A 24803-nucleotide genomic window follows, 5' to 3' on the forward strand; every position below is an offset into this window, starting at 1 on the left:
CTTGTATTGCGTATGGAGCTATGGCAAGTTTGTTGCATAGGACCTCTGTTGTCTCGCCCAGATGGGAAATTCACCAGTCGTCTAACTCCTGCTCTCATGTAGTCTAGATCCTGAACTATTTTGATATTTCAACTCCCCCCCCCCCCCCCCCCCCCAACCCACCACACACATCTTTCGTAAAAGCATGAGAGGCGCTACATGCGTTAAGCATTGTGATGGAGTGATCTTGCAGATGTATCTGGGCAGATTCGAGGAACTGTGGAACAATCACACAACTTAACGCATGTAAAAATAAAAAGAAGAACATAATAATAGTAAAACAAATGAAATGGTTCAGAATCTAGACTACTGCTGGTGTTGAAATAACTTTAGTTCACAGGACCCTGGCTCGTCTGCAATGACCATCATCGCTCAACAGAGGTCCTCTTGTCTGCCCCCTCATCCGCACTGACTCACTCCAAGAGATTCTACCGTATGCCCCCCTCCCAAAAAAAAAAAAAAAATACAACGGGAGCCTCCGCAACAATAACTTTAAAAATAGTGAATCAATCTAAATACAATTTCAGGGTTTGAAACTATAACTTATTACCCACATCTTACAGAAAACCCCATCCAATTTGCTTCAGTGGTCAAAGAGAAATGAGGATCTTTATAGAGTGTGTCGGGAATCTTTTCCCTCTAGTTTTGCCTATTGTGTTCACAGTTCCAAGAGCATCCAAGTGCTGAACTTAGAAGAAACGGACCCATGACATGCTTTACAACGATCCACATTTCTTTTTGACCACTCGACCAAATTAAATGGGGTTTTCTGCAAAATGTAGGCAAGAAGTTAAGTGTCATTCCCTGAAATAACATGCAAATTGTTTAATCATTTTGAAAGTTATCAATGCGAAAATCTGATTATGATTTTTTGGGGACATCTGTATACTATAGAATCTCTTTTGACTCACTTATACTCTCTGCCCACCCCACCTCCTCCCAAAGAAGAAGAGGAAGAAGAAGAAGAAAAAAAAAAGACTCTCAAAATTATACCACTGTCTCACCACAACAAAGTACCACAACGATGCCACACAAGCCTTACCCACCTCCCCTTCCCTGCCATACCCCGTAAAAAAAAAAAACACTCCTCTAGCAGCCGTACCAGACAGTCCCGCCGCAGCGCAAATCTCTGTCGCAAGATTGCCGGCGACAACTGACGAGCAGAGATTGGAGTGCCCACTTCCGCAATAGATTGGCCAATTATTCACGGTGGATGTTTGTGAAAAGAAGGGGAGGGGGAAGAAGGTAGACGGTCTAGCATGTACCTCCATGTGTTACGTTCTGGCACCGTGCCATAACATGAGATGGCACCCCATGAGTTACATTTTAAAACTGTTGGGTCCATTTTTGTTCCGATTCCCCCACTACTAATACGAGTCTGCGTTGAACTTTGCTCGTATGTTAGAGTATTCTTTGTATCTTGTATCCTTACCTCCATACATGTGCTACACTAGTAAATTCTACTATGGCTACTTTTCCTAAACACCACTTTTCCTGTTTTGTGCATGTGAGTGAAATTGGGTTGAGAAGCAAATACCCTGAAAGACATCATACGTTTGTGTATAGATAAATAGACAGGAGATTATCGATAAGGTAATGATGATAATACTTTGAAATGGAAGTGAAACAGATCTGCCTATTTTTGTAATAGTAGTTTGTTTATATTCTGTTGTTTGTTTGATTGTACTTTACTTATCACAGTCAACTCGATTATGTATCAGACGATGCTCACAAACTATCGTGTACTTCATGAGTAATAAATCATAAACATTCCCACAAACAGAGCAGAATTTTCAAGCCATACATGCAAGAAACACATGTGTCACATACGTACAAAGCTTGCAAAAGAAGACAAGTGTCGTATCAAACTCTGAAGTCTTTATTTCTTTTTTGACCTTTACAGGCAAAATGTTAGCCAAAGAGCACCATTGTCAACAGTTTGTCGAAGCAAAAAAAGTAATTTGTGATTGAGTTGTGATCCTTAATTTTTTTTTGTCAGAAAATAGCCACATGTACAATGTAGGACAGTCTCTTTTGTTTTGTTGTTGCTAAAAACCCTTCATAAATATCACATATTTACAAAAATGAAGCCTTCAATACAATAAAATGGCTTTCATATACTGTAAGGCAGGAACATTAATGTGTCTAAAAATCATTACATGTACATTAAACATAAATACAGTCTTGGGCCAACTTTCCATTCAAGTGGCACAAGCTTCATAAATACATCAGTTCAGGAGAATATTCCTACAAAATAATTCATACATATTTTCTTTTTTTTTTACAATGTCAAGTGTCAAAAAAAATGTTGGCAGGAATTAGAAGAGTAGACATTGATTGTTTGTGGGAAAATAATAGACTCACAACTGTAAGTAAATTTAGGTGACAATAAATCTTTGAAAACATTGCTTGGTCACAATGAATCAGTGTCATGACTTGCTGGACATGTGTAAGATTGCGATAGTTAATCGGGACTATCACAGCTATAAATTTTGTGACGGTCAGTCCAGCTTACCTTATCATCAGGATGAAATTAATCAAATGAACTGAAATGCAATTAGAGAATACAGCAGAAATCTCATATAAACCACATATTTTCCTTGTAGTAAACCGATTGCAGTTAAACCACCCTATGATTAACACAAATCTTAAATTATGCCTAAAAGCACGGAACCAAAATATCAAAGTAAGGAACCATGGAACAGAAAGAAGAACTGAATAATACATAGGTATGACACCCCTACTACATATCGACCGCCCTTATTGAAACCGACCGCGTAAGTATTGGCGCACAGAATGCTTAGTACGCACTTCACTGTGCGCAGAGCACATAAAAATGGATTGGCTTTGACTGTTGATGAGGATGTGTGGGAAAACGCGAAAATTCACTGTTCATTAATGGTTTTAATCAAGAACAAAATTTCGAATGAATATTTTCACCGAATCGTAATGTAATGTCCATGGAAGTTTCTAAAAAGCTTCGTACAACACGGTGTTCAATACAACTCGGTTTGCGTGCATTGTCAATGCAAAAACAGCGGTCGATCTCAATAAGAAGCGTTACCGCGGGGAGCTGAAACGAGGCCACGCAAGTTCGACGGCAATATTTTTGCACTGAAACTTCAAATCGAAAAGGGAACAACGGCATTTGATAGTGCTGGATTTTCTCAATCACGTAGGTCAAGTTTTTACGTGAATTTCAGTGTTAGATATTCTTATCGAGCAAATAAACATAAGACGGTCGATGAGTAGAAGGTCCAACCATACTAAATAAGCAGCGATGGAGATGTTAGAATTAAGCAGTTGTGATAAGTCTATCCCAATATCAGTACTTCACACTTTGGCAGAAGAAAAAAAAAACAATTTCCATGCCTTCTTTTTCTTAATTTTTTTTTTTTGAAGTTTCTAAAGACATAGATTTGCACGACAAGAGAAATCTACCAATGATCAAACATTAAAATACTGATCATAGACAAAATCATTCAAATAGCTCTATTTGGGTTGCTAAGCAGACACTGTTCTAATAGTATATGTTAGATTTTAAGTGTGCTGCTTGAGTAATATCAGAGCTAAGTCTACTAATTTGTGACAAAAAAACAACAACACAATGTCTTTCTTGAACATCCTGTCAAACGAGCATGACAACAACAGTGCTCTCGAAATCACTTACTTGTACAATGCATTCTTAGCATACTAAGATGTATACGTAGCTTGACTTTATAGCCATAACCTATCTTTTAAATAGTTTGCTCACTCAAACACAATGAAAAAAAAAAACTCCCTCTTTAGCTACTCTGCGAGTCAAATGCAAGAAATGTTTTAGCCAGCATGTTAAATACAGTACTTCAGATCTCAGAATTTGTCCATGGTGCCTCCAAGCACATTACCATGCACCTGGTGGCTCACTCTTGGTTTTAACAGCTATGAAGAAAAGCCAACTCACAGACAATTCATTTCTGGCCTATGCTCTCCAACTTGGAGGAAAGATTATTCTCAGCTTTACAAAAAAAAAAAATAGGAAAATATTAAAAATAGTGAAATACAATTTTCTTGCAACATCGGAGGAAGACTTAATATGACTTCAATTCATGGCAGTACCGAGATTACGTCGTGATTGTGACCGACATGAAAACAATTTATTTTCTGGCTCAACTCCAGTTGTCTTGCCACCTTCTTGGTTGGTCACTGAGGCGGCTGTGGGCAGAGGACGTGCCTAGTGCTTCCTTCACGTTGCAGAGTTAGCCTCACATCAAGGCTACATCAAATTATGCTGCCTCACGGGAAGGGCACTTTTTCACATGAATACGCTCTGTCATGAATATGGGAAGCAAAAACATTTTTTTTTTGAAAAAAGAAGAACAAAATATTGTCTTTGATCACAAAAGAGTCCATCATTCTCTCGACAGAAATTACGAAGTATTTCAACAGCCTCGCAAGATTCGCTGTGGCACTTTAGTCGTTTTTAATCATTGGGACAGTCACTGCAGAGGGCTTTGTTCTTGCCGAAGCTGAGGCAGGTGTGACCGATGCACTCGCAGCAGCCCGTGTGGAACCAGCGGTACCTTGAGGCCCCCATGTGGAGGCAGGCGTTCACGCACTTCTCGAGGCCGAGGCACGCGTTAACATACGCCACCACGCACGCATCCTCAGCACCCGATGTCTCGTTCACTGATGCCACGGTGGTCGTCACCTTCGTACTCGTTACTGTATCTGCAGAGGGCACAAATTACGGTTGATGCGTAAATACCTTTCCATTTGTAAATACAATTGAACATTTGGGGATAAATGGCTCTAAATGATATACCATTTTGTATTTAGACTGGATGAATAAAATGTGAAGCATGTAACCATAAAACAGATAATCTAAACGATTTTATCACATAATGGAGTCAGTCTACAGTCCTAGACACTTGAATCATAATCAAAGCAGAAATGAACATACAGGGCAAACTTTCAACTTTTTAATGCAAACAATAAAATCAGGGCGGACATAAAAACATATGACCACCAAAAATCTGAAGCATGATTATGAATCGTAACAGTAGGTATGCGTGGCTAATGTCCAGAATATCTAGTCACTTTTACCTTTACATACCATAGTGGGTACTACATGTATGTATAAATGGTGTTTTAAAAAAATCAAAATTTTCATCCCACTCTCTACTTTTTTGCAATGAGAAAAAAATAAACATCTAAAAAGTTGTCAGTTTGTTATTGTTTTTCAACAGATGCAGTGAATACTTCAGGCAATTCCAAGTCACTGTAGAGTTGACAAAGATTAGCATGTTAAACACACATCACTGAGGCAACCAGGGGGGTAGAGGTTGTGACATGATGACATTGCATGTTTTTCACTTCAAACTAGCCACATTCGCAAGGAGATTGGCAAATTAATGATTTGCAAAGTGAGCGCAGCCTCTTTAAGAAGTGCATGTGGGCTTTGCAGGAAAGAGAGGGCAGCAGAAACCAGAGTTTCTTCCACTCACCTTCTGTCCGATCTCCCGACACCGGCACTCCTCTGTTGCTTAGCAACACATCGATGTTGACCCCTTCCTCCTCAGGCGTGACCCGGTCCACGGTCCAGTGCGCCTCCGGCAGTGGCTTGCCCAGTCCGAACTGGGTGAGAGCGTTGAAGAGCGAGGGCGTGGCTTCCACGTCTCCGATGGTGCTGAAGCTGGCGAAGTCGGTGGAGGAGAGGTTGCGCGGCTTGCACATGCCTGGGTGGTGGTGGTGGTGGCAGGCAAGGAAGAAATTATGTAATCATCCACTTTGTTTCAAACATCACAATGTAACAGCGCTTTCAAATGAGACAGATGAATCAATGTATCCTGTCATAAAAGAAAATTTTCACTCTTTCTCTGCATGGGTGATGAGCATCCAATCTTGCAGTCTTGATGGGAATACCATACATGTTAGTTTTAATCTGCTTTGCATTCTCACACTCTGCTTACAATAGAATCTGCTTCTCACCTTCTGACAGTAAAGAAAACATTTGTAGTAGACAAATGTGCTTCCTGCTTAAATTTCGTATTCACAGTGCAGGTTGAAAAAGATAGATCTATAGCAATTTGGAACAGTTGAGAATGATTAAGGATGGAACTGACAAAATAAGTTCATCTCTCAGCTGCAGGCTTGCTGAAATAGTTCTTCTTTGACAATGTACAACAGCTGTAAATAAAAAAAAAATACCACAAGATTTGGTTTGGAGGGGCACTTATGTTAACAACCATATTTTCATGGTCGGTGCACAATCATGTCAGAAGAATAAAAGGACGAGTGGAAATGACTGATAGCAAATTGAGGACATCTTTCAAGGCTTAGATTTGGATCAGATATTGGCCGCTTTGTCATTTCTGTGCCCCACATCATCCCATTTTCATTACCCAATTAGCCTGCAGGCAGTTGCAGATTCATCACAGTGTCGGCGCAATGCAAATTTTTTCATTGCGGGTGTCCATGAAGCAAATGTGTCAGTTGAAATGTTTTAGATCGAGACCCAGTTCTGTCATTCCCTTCGATCTTGGGATGGACTTTATTATGGCAGTGTGGGATCAGGCGTGCCCCGCTGAATCAGGCAGGATGCCAAGTTCCATCTGTAATCACTACAGTTGTTCAGGCACACAACACCGCAGAAGCGGGAGTTTGGGATTTCAAAGGATACGGGCGCAGAGTTCTTTGAGGTGACCTTAATGATCGGGCTCTGTGACAGGTGTGCAATAGCCATGGCTTCTCTTGCCACATAATACTCTGATTTCCATGGCGATAAATACCCACAAGTGTAATTCTCAAATGACTGCTAATGTGCCCTTTGAACCCGTGACAGCAGGTGCCTAGAAAGATTTCTTGAAGGTTATTACGGTGCATAACTCTCCAGAACTCAGTGGAGGAGTTTGGTAGGAGTCTGTGATTTGTTTGTAAATCACAGTCAGCCTGCCATTGGTATTGGTAACATTTTATTACCATATTACAATAAATGTTTTCCTTGGTTATCCCCATTCTAAAACACATGCATATTTCAGTGATTAATAGGGTATCACAGTATCGCACAATTTTTGTATTTCCAGTTTCAAATGTGAATGAAATGTCACACTACAAGTATTCAAGTATCAATTACGTTCCAGTATCACTTGATATTACTACATTTTCATCGAAACATTACATGAAAAACTTTTACAAAATGTTCCTCGGCTAGAGCATATTTGCAAGCAATCAATAGTGTTTATTCTTAATGTCAGGAAATATTGAGCACACAAACTTTATCACACATATGTGTACAAGAGATTTCAAAAACTAAACACAAATCCATGAATTTTTTGTTTTGGGACAAAACCTCTACTTTCCTATTCATCTGATTTTATTCTATTCATCAATGCCAACTTGTACATGGTTTGGAATTGCACATGGATTTTCGCCTTTCCCTTTGTGTGCAGATCCAGTTGAAAGAGTAAAAAAAAAGTGTTGTTGCTTTTTTTTTTAATAAGGGTGGGGTGTTCATAGTTTTGTTGTTGTTGTTGTTGTTTTTCAAACAATGAATACACTTCTTACAGTTACACCCACAGTATGTAACACTATTTTCACCTTGGCACAAAGTGTCTGTGATAGTTACCCGTTGTGTAACAATTGTATGGACTGAACTCACCGACACAGGCACAGCACTCATCCCAGAGCTCGGCCAGACAGTGTGTGCAGTTCACGCAGCACGTACAGTTCTCCAGCGTGCAGCCACAAGCCCCGGTCAGCTGGCACTTGCTGACCCGCGACACGCACTTGTTCTCGTTGCACGTCTCGTAGAAGACGGCGACGCCCACGGCATAGGCGATGCCCGCCACCATCACTGCCAGGAATACGGTTGTCTTCATTCTTGCTTCCCTCGGTACCGTTGGTAGCGCTCACAGGATCTATAACACAGTGGAGACAAAAATATGATAATCATTCTTCTACTTGCCATTTATTAAGGAAGAAGCACTGTCGTTTCAACGGTCCTGAATCATTACACATCTTATTTCCTCTACATATGGCTACTCTGGATTAGAGTTAGGCAGTTCCTTCACCGATATTTCAATGCAATGCAAAATCATTGAGTTGTATACAAATGAAATAATGCACTTAGTTTCAGACCTCCTGTATAGTGTATGAAATCTTCACAAGATGGTAGACGTCCCCATTGACAGAGAAAACAGGAAAGATAAATTATGACCCAACCCCCCAGTACATTTCAAGCTTCCCCACTGTTCACCTTTGGCCTCTCTTCAATACTACATCATGACGGATTTATCAAAAAGCCCTGACTTGAGTTGAGGAGGAGAGAGACTTGGCTGACAGCATCTATGATCTGATAAAACAAACATTGATCCAGTTTGGTTGTGGTCCCTCCTACAAGGGTTAGTCTTGGTCACCAGGCCGATGAATACATCATCCAGGTTTGAAATTACAAAAAACTACAAGCATAATTGTGACTTCATCTGATGCTTTCAAAGGAATGTCCTGTCGTCCATTACTGTCTTGACCAGTGACAAGGGGTACAGTTCATTGACCCTTCAGTTGTGATTGATGATAAATTCTGGCCATACCGATGGCCTCCATTATCTTCTCCTTGACAAAGACATACACATTACACAAACTTGTGTCCATAAAGTTGTCTTTCAATCCTGGAATGGTTGATTTATCTCCTGAGGCTTCAGAAATTGCCACCTGCCAGTCTTCTGTATTTCAACCAAGATTTGATGTCTCATGACATTGAATCAAAATCGCAGTGCACTGTAAAAGTGGAAATATTTGTGGGGTATGAAAATGTTGGCACATTTCACAAAACAAGGCACTAGCGTGAAAATAGGTGCAAGAGCACACAACTTTTTTTTGCCCGCTATACTTGTGTACGTAACACAATTTTATGTTTTGATTCTGTAGAATTAAAAACACATGAATTTCATCTTATCCAGCCGAGTGCAGAAAATTACTTGCGCAAAAACTTCTGTTTCTACAGTATTTTACAATGGGTGGCATGAAAAGTTATCTTATAAAGATATGTACTCATCTATCTTCATTGATATGCTCCGATAAATGATATATTCACTCAGCCCGTGAAATGCTAAATCTATGTACTTGCACAATCTGATAATTATTTGTGTAATTCCAGTGTGGTACACAAGCTAAAACAAGATGGGGTCAGGAAGGAATTTCAATCTCTAGTTTTCGGGTATAAAACATTACCGGTATCTTCTGACGCACACATGAAATGGGGCTTCAAATATATACAGTTGTACATCATGCAAAACTAGATACAATTGTGTGACATTGTGAATTCTTATAAAGTGGAGCTGCAGATTTTTGCATAGATGCTGTTTAGAAATATTAAAACATAATGCAACATGTTTCTAACCACAAAAAGAGATAGTTAGCAAATGAACTAAACCCAATTTTGCACATTGACAAAGCAACATCTGAAAAACGATTACAATAATCCACAGCTCTGCATTCTGAACCTTAACTATTTCTCTTTCCTCTTCTCATTCTTGTGGTCTACAGACTAAGTTGTTGACTGTGGACCACGTTGTTGATCTTCCGCCATGCGTGCATATTCCGGATATACTGGTTTAATGCCTAGCTGACAAATAATCACCCTCCTTGAACGATTCTCGTTGTTGTTTTCTACGACAAAGTGACACGAGCACAGAGTAGACTCACGACGCATCATACAGGATGTCTCGATGAGTAAAATTTTCAAAGTTTAACCACATGCGGTAACCATGGCAACCATGTCAACATTTTTGTAGGTCCAAGGCCAGGCATGTTCCTTCAAAGCATGTGAGCCCATTTTGCAAGTGTCCTGCCTTGTACAAGTTGTAGTCTACAAGTTGCATGTAGAACAGTAGAAATTAACCTGCATAATGATGCTGTGTACAAGGTTGTTTGGAATTCTATTTCGCCTCTGCAGGCATACACACATACCAAGTATTATACCCCCATCACACTAATCTGGAATCAGCACGAATCAAGCAGAACCAGCCGGAATTAAGGATTTTCAAAATTCGCGCCACATTTGGGAGAAAAATTCAAATTGTAGCAGCTTGGTAGGGAATGCTGTTCGAATTCTTGGAATGCTCTTCGAACCCTTCTCGAATCATTCTTGCACATTCCAAACGAATTACGGTAGCTCTCGAATGCTGCTCGAATGTACTTGGAACGCTGTAGGAATATTCAGAATGTTGTTAGAATGCGGTCAGAATGTTTAGAAAGCACTTCGAATGCCGCACAAGCACAGTTCGATTGCTGCCCGAAGTATGATGGTCGGAAAGCGCCTCGAATGCAGTACAAACTCATTTCGAATGCTGTCAGAACGTTCCCGGAATGGCTACCAAAATATACTTTGAATGTTCATGAATTCAAACAGAATGCTGCGCGAAAAATTAGAATACACTTAGAATGTACTTAGAATGCAACATGAATGTCCCGTTTGTGTCAAGAATGCCACCGGAATGGTCTCCGATAGCGTATAAAATGGTGATTGTCACCAGTCTCAACCCGATCATCCTTGGACCATCATGCTTTGCTACAGATTGCTGTCCTCAGCAAGACCTCCTTGAAAGAGAGTGTCTAGGCCATTCACCCCCTGGGCAATTACCCCACACCCTTCCCATGACCCCAACCCTACTCCTAATCCTGAACCTAATCCTACCCCTAACTCTAATCTTTCCTTTAACCTTTTCACTAACCAGGATTTAACTGATGGGGGTAATTGTATGAGCATTTGAGCATTTGAGATATTTTGACAGAATTTCAGGTGCAACACTGTTCCTATTCTCCCTCAAGTCAAATGAGGTCAGATTTTTTCAAATGCTGTTAGAATGCCGTACGAATATTTAGAATGCCGTAGGAATATACAGAATGCAACCAGAGTCCAATTAGATTACCCTTCGAATGCAGATCAATATTTCTCCACTTCGAATGCTCCTCTAATGTTTTAAGCATGGGTAAAACATACGGGCTGGCCACAAGAATGGGCCCGAATGTTTTGAACGCACTCAGAATGTCGTCAGAATTTTTAGAATGCACTTTGAATATGCAGGAATGCAGGAAGAATTTTCATTCCAACGGCATTCCGGCTCATTCCGCCTCTAGTGTGACGGGGGTATTAGATTTACTATACCCCAGATCACTCCAGTACGTGGTGGTCATGTGATGGTTTCGAGGTTGCACTCATTGTGGAAGCGATTGTCACAGGTGGCTACGAAAGTTAAAATGCCATTGCGCACCTGTAGCACATACAATAAGTTGAGTAACACAGGCCACTCTGTAACTTTCTCCTTTCACACATTTTGAAGGCCCTAGGATTCTTTAAAATATTGCAAATGAGGCTACATGAATGTTAAAAAAATAGGTACCGGTACATAACTCAGCATGAGCAGATGGTTCTAGCATGCAATCAAATGGTCCTTTGCGTGTCAGCGAGTGTATGTGTGTGTGTGTGTGTGTGTGTGTGTGTGTGTGTGTGTGTGTGTGTGTGTGTGCGTGTGTGTGTGTATGCAGTAGGTGCAGATGGGGGTGGGGGCACCTACACGTAGCTCAGGGCATCAGAATAAACGTCAGAGTTCCTTTTGTGGAGGCTGAACAAAGCATTGAACCAGAAAATACAACATTTTCCTTTTAATAGATCAATTCAACAAACTCAGGATAAGTTGACCCTTCATTTTTTTTTTTCTTTCTTTTTTGGTTGTTAACTACAGTTGTGCATAGCTAGATACAATTGTGTACTGTAACTATCCCTTAGGCCTACTGATCAGTTGGTGTCACTGTGACGTGGGGAATAAGATCAGCTTGCTACATTCAATCCTTGCCCTCCAGACCCATGGGAAGAGCAAAAACATGCACCAAACCAAGAACCAAGTACCGGGTAATCAGAATAATTTTTGCAAGTCAGCATCCAGAAAAATCTGTCAACAGAATTGACTGCAGGCCCTGATTCACATCAGAGAGGTGTTAGGTAGTAAATTCTCCATCTTCTAAAATTATTGGAAGAACAAAGTCGCAGAACGGGATTAGTAAGCGATTGTCTCATTACCTTCCCTACCCCCCCCCCACATCTCCGCAGCACAGCAGCAAATCTCGACGCCAAATTCTCTCTCTCATCACCCATTTTTCTCCGAAAGGAAACCCACAATTATAATCCGAAAAATGGACTGAAAACGAACGAAATGTCGGAGGGGGGGGGGGGGGGACATGGAGGCAAGAAAGGTGAGTCAGAGAATCAGGAAGCTGTCGTAGCCAATAACATGCATGCGTTTCCGCAGTTATGATAGCGGGACAAATTAGATCAGTGGTGGCACCCGTCCCTTTCCTAATACACAGGTGTGGTCCCATAGCCTCGTTTTATTTAATAATAGTTAGTCAAGATAGGAGGGAAAAAACGTGGTACTTGGAGATATAATTATATTGGCAGAATTACTGACTCATTGCTATAGAAGTAGAGGTCCCGCCATGCCACAGAGCGGAACAGCCTTAAATACGTGTTATCGTACTGTATAGATTAGCTAGTAGCCTCTACAGCTGCCAATGAAAAGTATATTTTTAAAAAGTATGGCTTGCTGGGGACTGTATATGATACATGTAGCATACTTTGCATTTTACAAAGGTGTGCCTCATCTGTAGTCTGCGCACAGTTTTTTTTTTATATAACATACTTCATTTCTTCATAGATCATAAGTGCATTATTCCAAAAATATATCATAAATCTATACAACTCTGAAAAAAAAAGGACACCTGATGTTACACAATGCAGAAGAAAGGAGTATCCATTCACAGGATTAATCATTTTATATTTAGGGCCTACAGATGGCTGGGCTCCACATGAAATCTGCACATTTTCTGTGTTACGACTCGAGCGTGAATAAGCATGCTTGGAACTGTTTACTACACATGTGTGTGTTTGTTTAATTAACTCACACTGATGACCTCACAGAAATTATACTTTAAAACATGATAGATATACAGTGAACTTCAAGAATGCTATTGCATATCATATGAATTACATGTATTAGACCAATTGAAGAGTTTGAAGAAAAAAAACAGATATCTATTTAAAAATTTCATAAGTATGGTCAGCATCAAAATAAAAATAGAGAAAAATATATCTCTTCAATGATACTGCACTCATTACATAACAAAAAGTATTTTTGAAAATATTAAAACTACCACATACAATGGTATATTTGAATTAGTTCCTTTTTTCAGCATCTTCAATCTAACACTGATAAAAGTGGATATTTATCTGTTTTTGCATTTAGGCGTAAACTCATCAATTATACAAGGGATTGATAAACTCTACTGCCCTCCACAGTGAAATATCCAAAATATTTCTGTTACGTACGTAATAAGCTAATCAACAGTGAAAAAAAAAACACCCAACAACAGAACACGACAGAAAAAAACTGCACGATGTTTGTGCCACTATGTTGAAAGATTTTCCTAAGTTTAAATCTTCATGCAGTAATCCAATTCCAATCCCCTCCCTTCAGCTCACATACATGTACATTCGACTGTCATTCCTTTCAGAATGATTAAGGAAACCAATCAATTTAATTGAGCATAATGTAAAGGACTATTTCTTTCTTTCCAGCAGATGCTTCAAAAATTTTTGCATGCTTGCATGAAAGACATCTGATATAAACTGCAATCCCTCCAACAATGGCTATTTGCCCCTAGAACTCTTTTGGCAATCAAACTTAACTTTTTTATATTGGCCGCATGAAATATGACTGTGGTTGACAACACTGGCAGGGTGACACCCATAGCTGTGATTTCAAACAATATTTTTGATCTCATATTTCGGCTGTTTTCCACCGCTCACACATTCCTGGCTGCAATCGGCACTACAGCTGCATTAAAGGTGCAATTCAGCTTTCATACAATATGTTTCATTACAAAATGTACTCTACAACTATAAAAACTACACTCTCACTTTTGAGGGGACAAAACAAACTCTGGATTACCCATTTTATGCAACAAGAATACAGCTGTCAACAGAATAGATAACATCATTTGTCAAAAGTATCATTTTTGTTTGCTATTATTCTACAACAAAACTGGGTTTAAAACAATATATCTAAAAGATTTCATTCAAGGAAGACATTTGCTGTGAGAACTACAACTAACCCTTCTGACTTTAGCCAGAAGTACAGTAAAACATGATATATTCGCAGCATGAAAATTTTTGTGAATTGGAGCCGATGGCTTTTCTCACAGCATGAAATTTTCGCGAATTGCCACCGGCATCCAATGCATATTGTGTAGGAAAGAACTTTCGTGTGCATCTTAATTTCGCGAATGTTGGCACTCGCAAAATTCACGAAATTGAAATGCACACAAACATTCCTTGTTTTACAGTAAATGTCATAAACATTCCTTGAGTGGTCTTTTCATTTCATTCCTATTTACGCTTGTGGCATCTCTCCGCCATCAGAGGAGGCATAGGTCTTCCTGTGCAGTCAAATCTTCGGCTCCCGACAGAAAGAGTATAATGGTTTGCGAAATAATGTCTTCTTACTTGACACTTGTCATCTGGAATCCATTCATTAGATGTATTTGTATGTTGCAAATGAGGTTTTCTACATGTGAAGCACAAATGAGGGACACTGTAATTCCACAATGAGGACTTCACAAATGCTTATAATATCAGTTTGTATCCCTTTTTTGAATTTTTATGCATTTTAATATATTACATCAATCAAGGAGAAAAGGTTTTTATCCTAGGCCCTGCAAGTTATATACATGTACACATAATTCTGGTTCATTCCTGATGATATCCTGCCAATTGTAGGCAAATTAGTTCATTTATTTCAACAAATGACAATGCAGTATGAATATGCGTGGTAAAACATGAACAAAATGAAAAAAAAAACATACAACAGAACAAAACTTGATCCAAATCATTACAAGGTTATATCTTTTCCTCTTACACCAGCACGATGTCATGAGCATTTATGGATAAATTCCTGCAAACCACCTTTCTCACTGGACAACAATTGAGGATTTCTTCGAACAATTCTTGTAAAAATTCAAGCAAATTTCATCCTGTACATTAATGCTGACAGTTTAATATTTTCCAATATAAAAAAAAAATAGGAAAATGCTGTTTCTGTTATTTGGAGCAAATAAGCAACGAAATCTCCAGAAACTATCACGATAAATGAAATGTGGGCTGTTTCTCCTGCCACAACCTCTATGAAACATGCAATTTTCATCCAGGAAATTGGATCGCATCCCAGTATTGCCGGATACCCTGATTCCTTCTAAATCGATGCTACAACGCGTCAAAAAACATCCCAGAGCACATTATTCACAGTGCACGTGCTTGTTGCGCACAGCCCAGCCCCCGTTTGCAAACACACTTGTGTCTGCTCTAACTACCGTTATAATCTGCCCACAACTAATGACATGCCGGCACATTCCAAAAAGTACGCCCAGCCTCGAACGTCTCTCTCTCTCTCTCTCTCTCAAGGGAGACCAGGCCCAAAAAGTCAGAAAGAGACCGAACGAGGGAACGAGATGGAGAGATTGATACAAGCAATTACAGACTGGAAAAAAAATCTTTCCCCCGCGGAGAAAGAAGAAGGATTTCATAGCTGTAGCCAATGCTGAGTACGGACGGATGGCGAGCCAGTCTCCTGCTGCGACGAAGTCCTACACCAGAGCTCCTTTGCTCACTATGAACAAGAATCTCTTTTCATTCTGTTTCATGTGAACTCATACGTCTCTATATTTCTCACTCTCACACCCATACACACACCTTTTTTAACCTCTCTATGTCTGGTTTTGGAGTTATTGGAAGAATGTCTTGACGAGTACAGAAATGCACCTTCATCAACAAAGCACTGAATTCTCAGGCTGTAGAGAATGTGACACGCCATACTTCAGACATTTTGCGGAAAAAGTTGTACTTCCTACAAAGTTAGGCCTAGGTCTATATCTTAAAGGTATTGCTTACCATTGGGAGCAGTGATTTAAAAATGTTCCAGTTATCACATTTGATGAATACAGATGTGCTGGTTAGTTGTAATATCACAAAACAACCTACCATATAAAAATTTTGCAATAAAGCCTAAAATATAAGGAGGTATCACTACTTTTCTCAATAATCCATAACTAAAGATAGTTTATTCTAGAAACAATTTAATTGTAACTATTGCATATTTAACAGTAAATAACATTGATCATACTGATTAACATTTTTACATTGGTTGTTTCTATCCCTAATTTACATTTTAGAACTACAGGTACTTTGAAGCACTAAAGCTGGGTTTTTGTTTCATCTGCAAATGGTTAATTATGCCTTTAATGACTTGGTAGGATAGGAATACCATGGATCTTTGATAATCCCTCTAACAAATTTTGCACAGCTTTATAAATGATCTCTATGTATTGGCATTAGTAGGCCTATACACACAGCTGAAGAATCCCAACTGAAATTGACTGTTACTTATGAGCATACGCTTCAATTGCTCATGTACATGTATACAAAACGTGTACATGTATCTGCTGACCAGTGCTATTCATCCTGGGGTTTTTTAATACACCCTACATGTGATTTCTCTTCTAATCTATCATCACCAATGAAACTGAAACACTGCCTCTCTTGGTGTCATTTCTTTAAAAGAGTAATTCCAAAATTTGCAAACAGAAAGCAAACATACAGCTTTCTAGAGCAAGGCCATTGGTCACACAGCACCGAAATTACATCAGCTGCATCGATGTATTCAGAGTAGACACACAAACAGACCCCTCTTGCTCACTGATCCCATTTCAACTTCGAGTGAATTATTGCAATCCTAACTGACTACTTTCTGGCAGTGTACAAATGGCTCTCTTTTGCCAATAAAACAAGTCATAAACATAACCCTCGACAAGAAATCAGCGGTCCCCAATCATACATGTGCATGAAGTGAGCTGCACGGAGGCTTTGTGACAGATCTAGTGATGAAATGTTGGAGGAAGCAGTTTGAAAGAAGAAGAAGAAAAAAAAATAGATATTACTTTGTTCTGAGAAGGAGTTATGAGCTGAAAGGAACCTTAAAATGCATATGTTTTAACTATCAAATGTTACTGGCAAGCTCTCTCAACAATCATATGATGTTGATGCTAATGAATCCTTGTCTTCAAGCTCGCTCTAGGCCTATGCAAGGGAACATTTAGAAAGATGAGTTACCAAAATACTGTAGATGTACTGGCTGGTATAAAATGGAATATTTGTTTCTTAACAAAGGTTTTGCACTTGAACCACAAGGTGAAAATACTCCCATGCACAGACCACAAAAATTCCACCAGGTGGCTGTCTTGTTTTTGTTCCATCTCCTTTGTGTTGTGCGGGGTGATTTCTTTTTCCTATATATTGATATTAAAGTATGATTTATTAAATTCAGAGGATAACTGACAGGACCAGCATTCATTTTCCTCACATTTGTGGGTTCATCCAACCACCACAAACCACAGGAACATACCGCACCAAATGTGTGCCGGAACATTACTAATTCTGCAGTGTTCACTGCAAAAGTTTGCAAAAAATCATCTTTCTTTGTAATTTTCCTAGAAACCAGCAGTAGCAGTCAGTCAGATCAAGGATGAAAGAGCCGGTGGGTGAAGGCAGGGGCCAACTGTTCCCATGGTTGGCGCCCTGCTCGGGGATGTTAGGATCTATTTCCACCTCCACTGGAACACCGAAAATATCCATGACTCGCACACAAAGAGACTTCTTTGTCGTGACGAATCAGAATAAATGGAATTTCTCAGCAGAACCGGGAGTAGGTCTATATCTAGACAAGTGTGATTAATCTGCTGCATACCAACTCGGCTGGGGGGGGGGGGGGGGGGGGGGTGAGGGGGAGGAGGGAGGGGTTAAGATAAGAATACCGGTTTCTCAAATTCGTCTACAATTGTATGTGATGCAGAAATTAAATAATACTATTGTTTTGCGTTTTTACTCGAATTAGGGGTGTTACAGTCAGCACCTCCCTGGTACAGTCAATGGTAGACTGGTTGAGTACTGGCAATACATGTTCCACCTGAATTTAGCTAGTTTATACTCCAGTTATGTACTTCACTGTAAGGTGCAAAACTTCCAAAAGGCAACATACTGCATGGCTAGAGATCGGTGGTAAATTACATAAATTCAGATGATATCCACAGATCTGTTATGGTGACATGATGAACATGCATTGCAATTTTTGGAATATGCACTAAACAAAAAGGGGGAAAGTTCAGGGATATTCCAATACAACAAAAACTAGCCATACTGCTAACTTTCTCATGTCAGAAAGTGAGGCAAAGTGTTGAGTATTTCTTAATAACATGTAGCTGGTGTCATGTGATTTTTTTTGTAATTGATGTATTAAAAATGTCAATACATCTCAACAGAATGATTTTCTCTTCTATTTTTTTTTTTTAACTAATGAACCAAGTCAATTTTTATGAGGGTGCAATTCATGCCAAAGATGTAATACTATAGGCCTACAGGCAAACTTCTCTCAATTCCTCTTAGGGTGCCCTGAAGATCATTTTGAGCACTGAAAGAAAATTATCAGTAATTCAAACTTGCAACAACAATCAAAAAAACAAAAATTCTCATGTTTATGCCTGTCTGTAGCTCAAGGGCTTGTATTGGACAAATACCATGCTATTGATTCTAACTGCTACATTCAAACAAAATCCAAAGAAAAATACCCCCCAAAAAAGAGAAAAAATGCAAAAATGGCAGCGATTCTACCTCAATGGTGAGAAAGCCTCTAGATGGTCAACATATTTTTTTTTTTTGGAAGAAAGAGGGGTGGAAGGAGGGTTGGGGAGGATTTGAGAAAGGTGAGTAATACTCGCTGACAAGATGGATTGTATTCCTTTGTACCCGTGACTCCAACACATACATACGGAGGGCTTTGTCACCTGCTTTAATGCTGTGGTATGTATAGACTGTGGTTTGGGGATAGGGTGTCGGGGACAGGCGTGATGGTAGCCCCGAAAAGTACAAATTTAACCAATCCAGGGGGTGATAGGGAATACTGCAGGATTACAGGATGTCGCAGCTCAGTAACCCCCATCATATTGTCTCCGGCGTCAAGTGATAAAAGTCGAACTTCGAAAATGGCACACCGGTGACTAAATTATATTGGCGGCAAAAAGAAAAAAACTAGAAATGTCGCTATGGCGACTGGTATGCCTCCGCCATAATGCATGATTCTCCTAATAGGTCTAGATAGTACATGTAGACAATGTGTGATTACATTTTCACAAAATTGGCAAAATATCAAAATGAGAAGTTTGTCACAAATGTGTTGGAATGTTCACCTTCCTTGACCTAGGTTTAATTGGATGAATAGGAGAGCATGTATTTGGGATTTAAGGACTTTGCCTTGACTTTGACCCATTCATACATATGCATTGAGTAATTTTCAAGGTATGGAGAAAAAGCGCAATTTCTGTATTGAATAGTAAATTGTTACCATTTTCATCTGGCCTTTGACCCTAAAATTCATAAGATAATCACTGTCAGGCAAAACATGCATAAATATGTAGTACGTTTCAAGATAACTTGAGCCACTTCGGAGATATGGAGGAAAAACTTAGTTCAGCACTTTCATTTGATCTTTGACCTTTTGACCTTTGAGGCAAAAACAAAAGAAAAAAAAAAAAACTTTCGAGAGAATTTCCATTGGGTTATACATGCATACACCAAGTTAAACAAAAAAAATCCTGCTGGCAGTGCATAAACATGACGGAAATAGTAAATTTTTGAAGTGTTGCCCTTGACCTTTGACCCCTGACCTTTGACCCCATGAACCCTAAATTCTTTAGATAATCACTGCTAGTCAGTACATGTATGTTCTATGAAGATACCTTGAATAATTTCCAAGGTACAGAGAAAAAAGGTGAAGTTTTAATATTATTACTAAAAAGGTGAAGTTTTAATATTATTGCTTGACCTTTTGACCTTTGACCTCATGACCCAAACTTTCACCAGAGAATCTTAATTGGGTAATATATGTATACACTAAGTTTCACGTAAATATCTTCAGGCATTGCATAGATATGGTGGAAATAGTGAAATTTTATGTATTTGACCTTGACCTTTTGACCTTTGACCTTGAGCATGTGCACCCAAAAGTTGATAGGCACAACTTCACCCCCTAATACACATACATGCCAAGTTTCATTAGGATACCTCAAAAGGTTTTGATAGTTACCCTGTCCACAAAATTCATTATGGACGGACGGAAATGTGGAAGGATGGACAGAGGGACAACCCGAAAACATAATGCCTCCGGCACCACTTCGTGGCGGAGGCATAAAAAGGGGGGGGGGGGGGGGGGTCTCAAGCTTCAAGAATCTTGTTAGAAGTTGCTGGGCAACTTGCCATATGTTCCATGAAAATTACAAAAAAAAAACCAAGGCTTTTCTGCCATGTGGAAATGATGGATCTAAACGCCAAGTTTGTTTATTTGATTGTCTATTCAATATGAGTGTTTTTACCAGTTTAAATGACCTTGTGACAGTGAATAAACGGGACACAACAAATGTTACAGTGCAATGCCATGGCAAATTCAAGTCTACAAAGCTCTCAGAAGAGAGTACCAGATTTTAAAGGCAGATTAAAATCACATCATACTGGATTGTATGTTCAACATGAAAGACTTGTAAGGTATTTCTAGGATTTCACTTGTTTTCACAAAATATTGATACCTGTGGCAACCACATACGTGCGAAATAGATGAGGAAGTGGCATCATTTCTACTATTTGCTTGTATCTATTTGATATCATTCATTTTTGACATGATTTTCTGATATTTTCATGTCAGCAACAAACCAATAGGAAAGTTGTTAGGCAATGACATCATAACTATCTCATCTGATTTGCATATTTCTGTCACTGGAGCACTCATAGCCTGACCAGACTGCTGTGCAGAGTACAGCAGTCTGACAATACATGTACTAGTGTTTAAATGTTGTAAATGACCATCGCTTTTGACGGCAAGACCACAAAAAATGTCTTTTATTTTGTTTGATTTAAACAGTAATACCACCCACCTATATCGTATTTTGCTGATGGTTGAGTTGAATTTGGTGTTTTGTTGGTATCCAAACCTTATTGTTGAATTTTTCGGAGTAGATTGTGCGATGATTCACAAAATCAACGAACTACCACGAACACTCAACCCGAGGTACCGTGGTAGCATTTGACGTACACCCGTGCGTTTCGTGTGTTACGTAAAGCTTGTTGTCTTCTACATAGGTGCCTACATGTACTTCCGCGCGTGCTGCTCTCATGATTTGACGTCACTTCCGCTCCGACTAGCTCATCCACTTCCACTCCGACTAGCTACGTTGTAGTATAGGAGAGTGATTGCCATTCAATAACACATAGAAGATGAGGAGTGAAGCAATACGGACGCTTACAGACCTGATTTTAAGGACGGATTTCGGTGGGTTTTTGACGTAATTAAAAAAAATACGCAAACCGATTATTGAATGATTATCATAGATTACGGGGATTCCTTATATTTTAGTTTTCCACGATTAATAAAGATATTCATGAAGGAAACGTACACCCACCGCTGAAAAATAACAACGTCTGCGAAGGAGTAGACGTGTAGCCGCTGTCGCTTTGCGACAGCGGCTGCATGTAGTTAGAGCACTCACAAACTGCACATTTCTGACGATGGCACAAACACTGTGCGGGACACACAAATTGTACGCCTTTTGAACTGTGAAAAAGATATTTAAAAACATTCCATACAGACACCCCGGACTTTCTCTGACCCAGGACTATCGTTAGTCCCATACCAATTTTTTCAGCTTTTTACACTGGCCAATTAGTCCCGTACTATCTCTTGTCCGGGGCTAAGGAGAAAACTGACCTTTTTACACTCGTATTTCTTAGCCCCGGACTTTCCAAACCACATGAATATTCATAATTACGCTGTGTACTGTACACGTACACGTACACATCGGCAGCACTTGATTACCTCGTTTCTGATTGGTCAGTGAGGGTCGGACTTCGTCTCCGTCGCTTAGCCCAGGATTATTTTTTCGTTCTGTTCACACTCACTTGCTTGGCACCGCAATTGCGATGCTAACCCCTGCTATTTTGCAGGGCCAGATAGTACCGTACTATCGGTGGGGCTAGCCCACTTTGGCAAAAACGAGTGTAAAGAGAAAGTGGGCTAAGGATAGTCCCGTACCAACGGTGGGGCTAAGGCCCCCCTTAGCCCCACCGTTGGTCCGGGGCTAAGCAAAAATTTACAAGTGTAAAAAGCCCTTATGAGTAGTGGAATTATAATCCCACATTCTAGCCATCTATGCCCAAATAAACACTGGAAAACAACTTGGGCAACAACATCATCCAACTGCCTCTGACTGCACTCAATGACATTGTGGTTATTACGGGTCTGATTCTGCCCTTCCAGATGGATACCTCTTGAGTGACATTCGTTAAATAGAGGTGTCAGAAATCCAGTCACAGTTTGACCCCGGAGAGCCAGCGAGGTCACGACCTAGCAACAGCTCCTTTCCTCCCCTGCAGCAATCATGGGAAGATATGTACATTATGTCCTTTTACCGTTTCTAAAGGTACAGTAGGACATCATACCAAGAATGGAAACCTGGTACAGACACTAGTGGATGGTAAATGTGTAGATAATGCATATTGAAAAGTATGCTCATCCTGGATGCAGCCAAGATGTGTGAATGTTCTTCATCAGGCCAAACAAAGTGTATAAAGATACAGCTGTATAATTATAAATCCTAACACATCTGTCCGATTGAGCCATTACTAAGTAGTCAATGCATGAACTTCTGTATCTACTCATAATTTCTATTCTATACATCTAAGTCAGCCAATTTTATCACTTTTACTCTGCCAGAAAACTACAGCAATTACGAGGCAGTAAACAGACATGGTACAGGTCTACAGTAGATAGGATATATAGGTGCCTACAATGTATGTATGTACACATGTATATATGCATTATGAAAGTAAATGGTGAATTGAATGAAGTATCCATGACATAACAACTTGTCTGGTAAACACTGCCTACAGTGTATGAAAGTAGGATATAAGAATACCAGTGTATGTTGTATCATGCATGCCTTCTCTTTTTTTGCTGATGAGGATTTGAGTGAAGTCTGGTGCAAAAGACTGGGGTGCTGGTGTGATGGAGCACATACATTTGATATCGCACTGCTGCTGCACGCATGCCCTGTGCGCCTCCAGCAAGCACCCACCAAACATCCCAAGTTCATGGGCCAGACTTCATGTAAATCTGATCCAGGTGTGAGAACAAGCCAGAGGGCATCTGAGTTGGATTGTTTTCATTTCTCGCAGGCTATATATTTCCCCCCCCCCCCTTTTTTTTTTTTTTTTTGGGGGGGGGGGGGGGGGGGGGAGATGAGGGGGAGAGAGGGGGCCTGCTAAATGCATTAAGAGTAAGACAGCATTCCGTTCATCATGTTTATCATTTCCGAGATTGAAATGTGGAGTCTTGACTTCACAGATCTCCCCCCCCCCCCCCCAAAAAAAAAAAAAAAAAAAAAAAAAACTAGGGAAAAGCAATCGCAGAGTCAGGTAACTATAAAGGAAAACAAATCATTTGTCTCAAACACCCCTCCTGGTCTCCCTACACGTAACTAGAAAATGTTTGGTAGTACTTTTACATACATGTGCCTCCCCCAGTATAATGTATAGGCCTACCCATGACTTTTATCATGGTTAATAAAGGCTCAAACACTGAATAATCAATGTTTATAGATTTATATCGATGGAGGGCAATTTATTAAATCAGTTGCAATAAGACCAAGTGAACTCAACACAACGGCAGCTCTAAATGTAGTATCAGCATATTGTGTACTCCAGATAAACATGAGAGTTGTCATCAGTTGTCTGCTTTCTTGAGTCCTGCATTCACACTGAGGTGAAATGCCACAATATTTCCCACTTTGAGATGTCTGTGCCTAGAGTTTTCAAATGTTTGACTCAAGAAATGCATGAAAACATTTCATTTTATTTACAGGCAGGCACTCATGAAATTTGACATGTGAACTTAGAGACTGTGAGAAATCTCCCAAGTTATTAGAATCAGTTGCTTATTCATTGTATTACTGCAGGAAGTGTCAAAGATAAAATGTGGGATTTTGCTGCGAGGGTGTACATACACTTTATTTTGACTAAGAGTGAAAAGCAATGACTATTTTTTTAGTGAGTTTAACATCTATAAATAACTGAGAAAGGGTCTTATTTTCTACATTTTTCTGTAGTACAACCTCAGCTCTCACTGAGGCATCCCCACAATCAAGTCATTCAGCTTTTACGAGCCCCTCCCTCTCCTGGCTACAAACTATGACGAAATGTTTCCTGTTGTTCTAATTTGTCCTTCAATGTGTTTTGAATGACTTTATATTCCTGTATCCTTGGTTAGCCTACATTGCTCTGATGCCCGGCACACAGGGGAGATTGTCCCATAATAGGAATGCTGGAAGGGGGCCCATTTTTTGGCAACCTTGAGAGTGTGACATCATCGATCATTTCCAATTTCGTCAGCATCAGTCTTGTATCCATACGGTGAATGTGACATTCTCTCCAGCCCTCTTGTTTTGAACAACAAAACCGGAACCTCACCGTCTTGCCATTCAGGACCAGTGACCACGGTCACACACCATTTGTGAAGTCTTCCACTATGGTATCCTATTTGGGTCACTAATGATTCGTAACACCTCTAGTTCCCCCCCCCCCC

At 39.8% G+C, this 24803-nt stretch overlaps 1 protein-coding gene across 1 annotated transcript in view; it reads right to left on the reverse strand.

Moving 5' to 3' along the window:
• Nucleotides 1-4501: 4501 nt before the first annotated feature.
• LOC139736956 (twisted gastrulation protein homolog 1-B-like) overlaps nucleotides 4502-24803 on the reverse strand; it is a 29488-nt gene continuing 9186 nt past the window's right edge. Inside the window, exons 2-4 of the mRNA XM_071647633.1 lie at nucleotides 7679-7937; nucleotides 5526-5756; nucleotides 4502-4749 (exon numbers count right to left, since the gene is read on the reverse strand). Coding sequence (XP_071503734.1) covers nucleotides 4502-4749; nucleotides 5526-5756; nucleotides 7679-7898 — 699 coding nt within the window. The 5' untranslated portion in view covers nucleotides 7899-7937. The remainder of the gene's footprint in view (nucleotides 4750-5525; nucleotides 5757-7678; nucleotides 7938-24803) is intronic.

The sequence above is a fragment of the Diadema antillarum genome, unplaced genomic scaffold (genome assembly GCF_040938485.1).
Source record: "Diadema antillarum isolate AM-2024a unplaced genomic scaffold, OU_Dant_1.0 scf00000028, whole genome shotgun sequence".
Classification (NCBI taxonomy): domain Eukaryota; kingdom Metazoa; phylum Echinodermata; class Echinoidea; order Diadematoida; family Diadematidae; genus Diadema; species Diadema antillarum.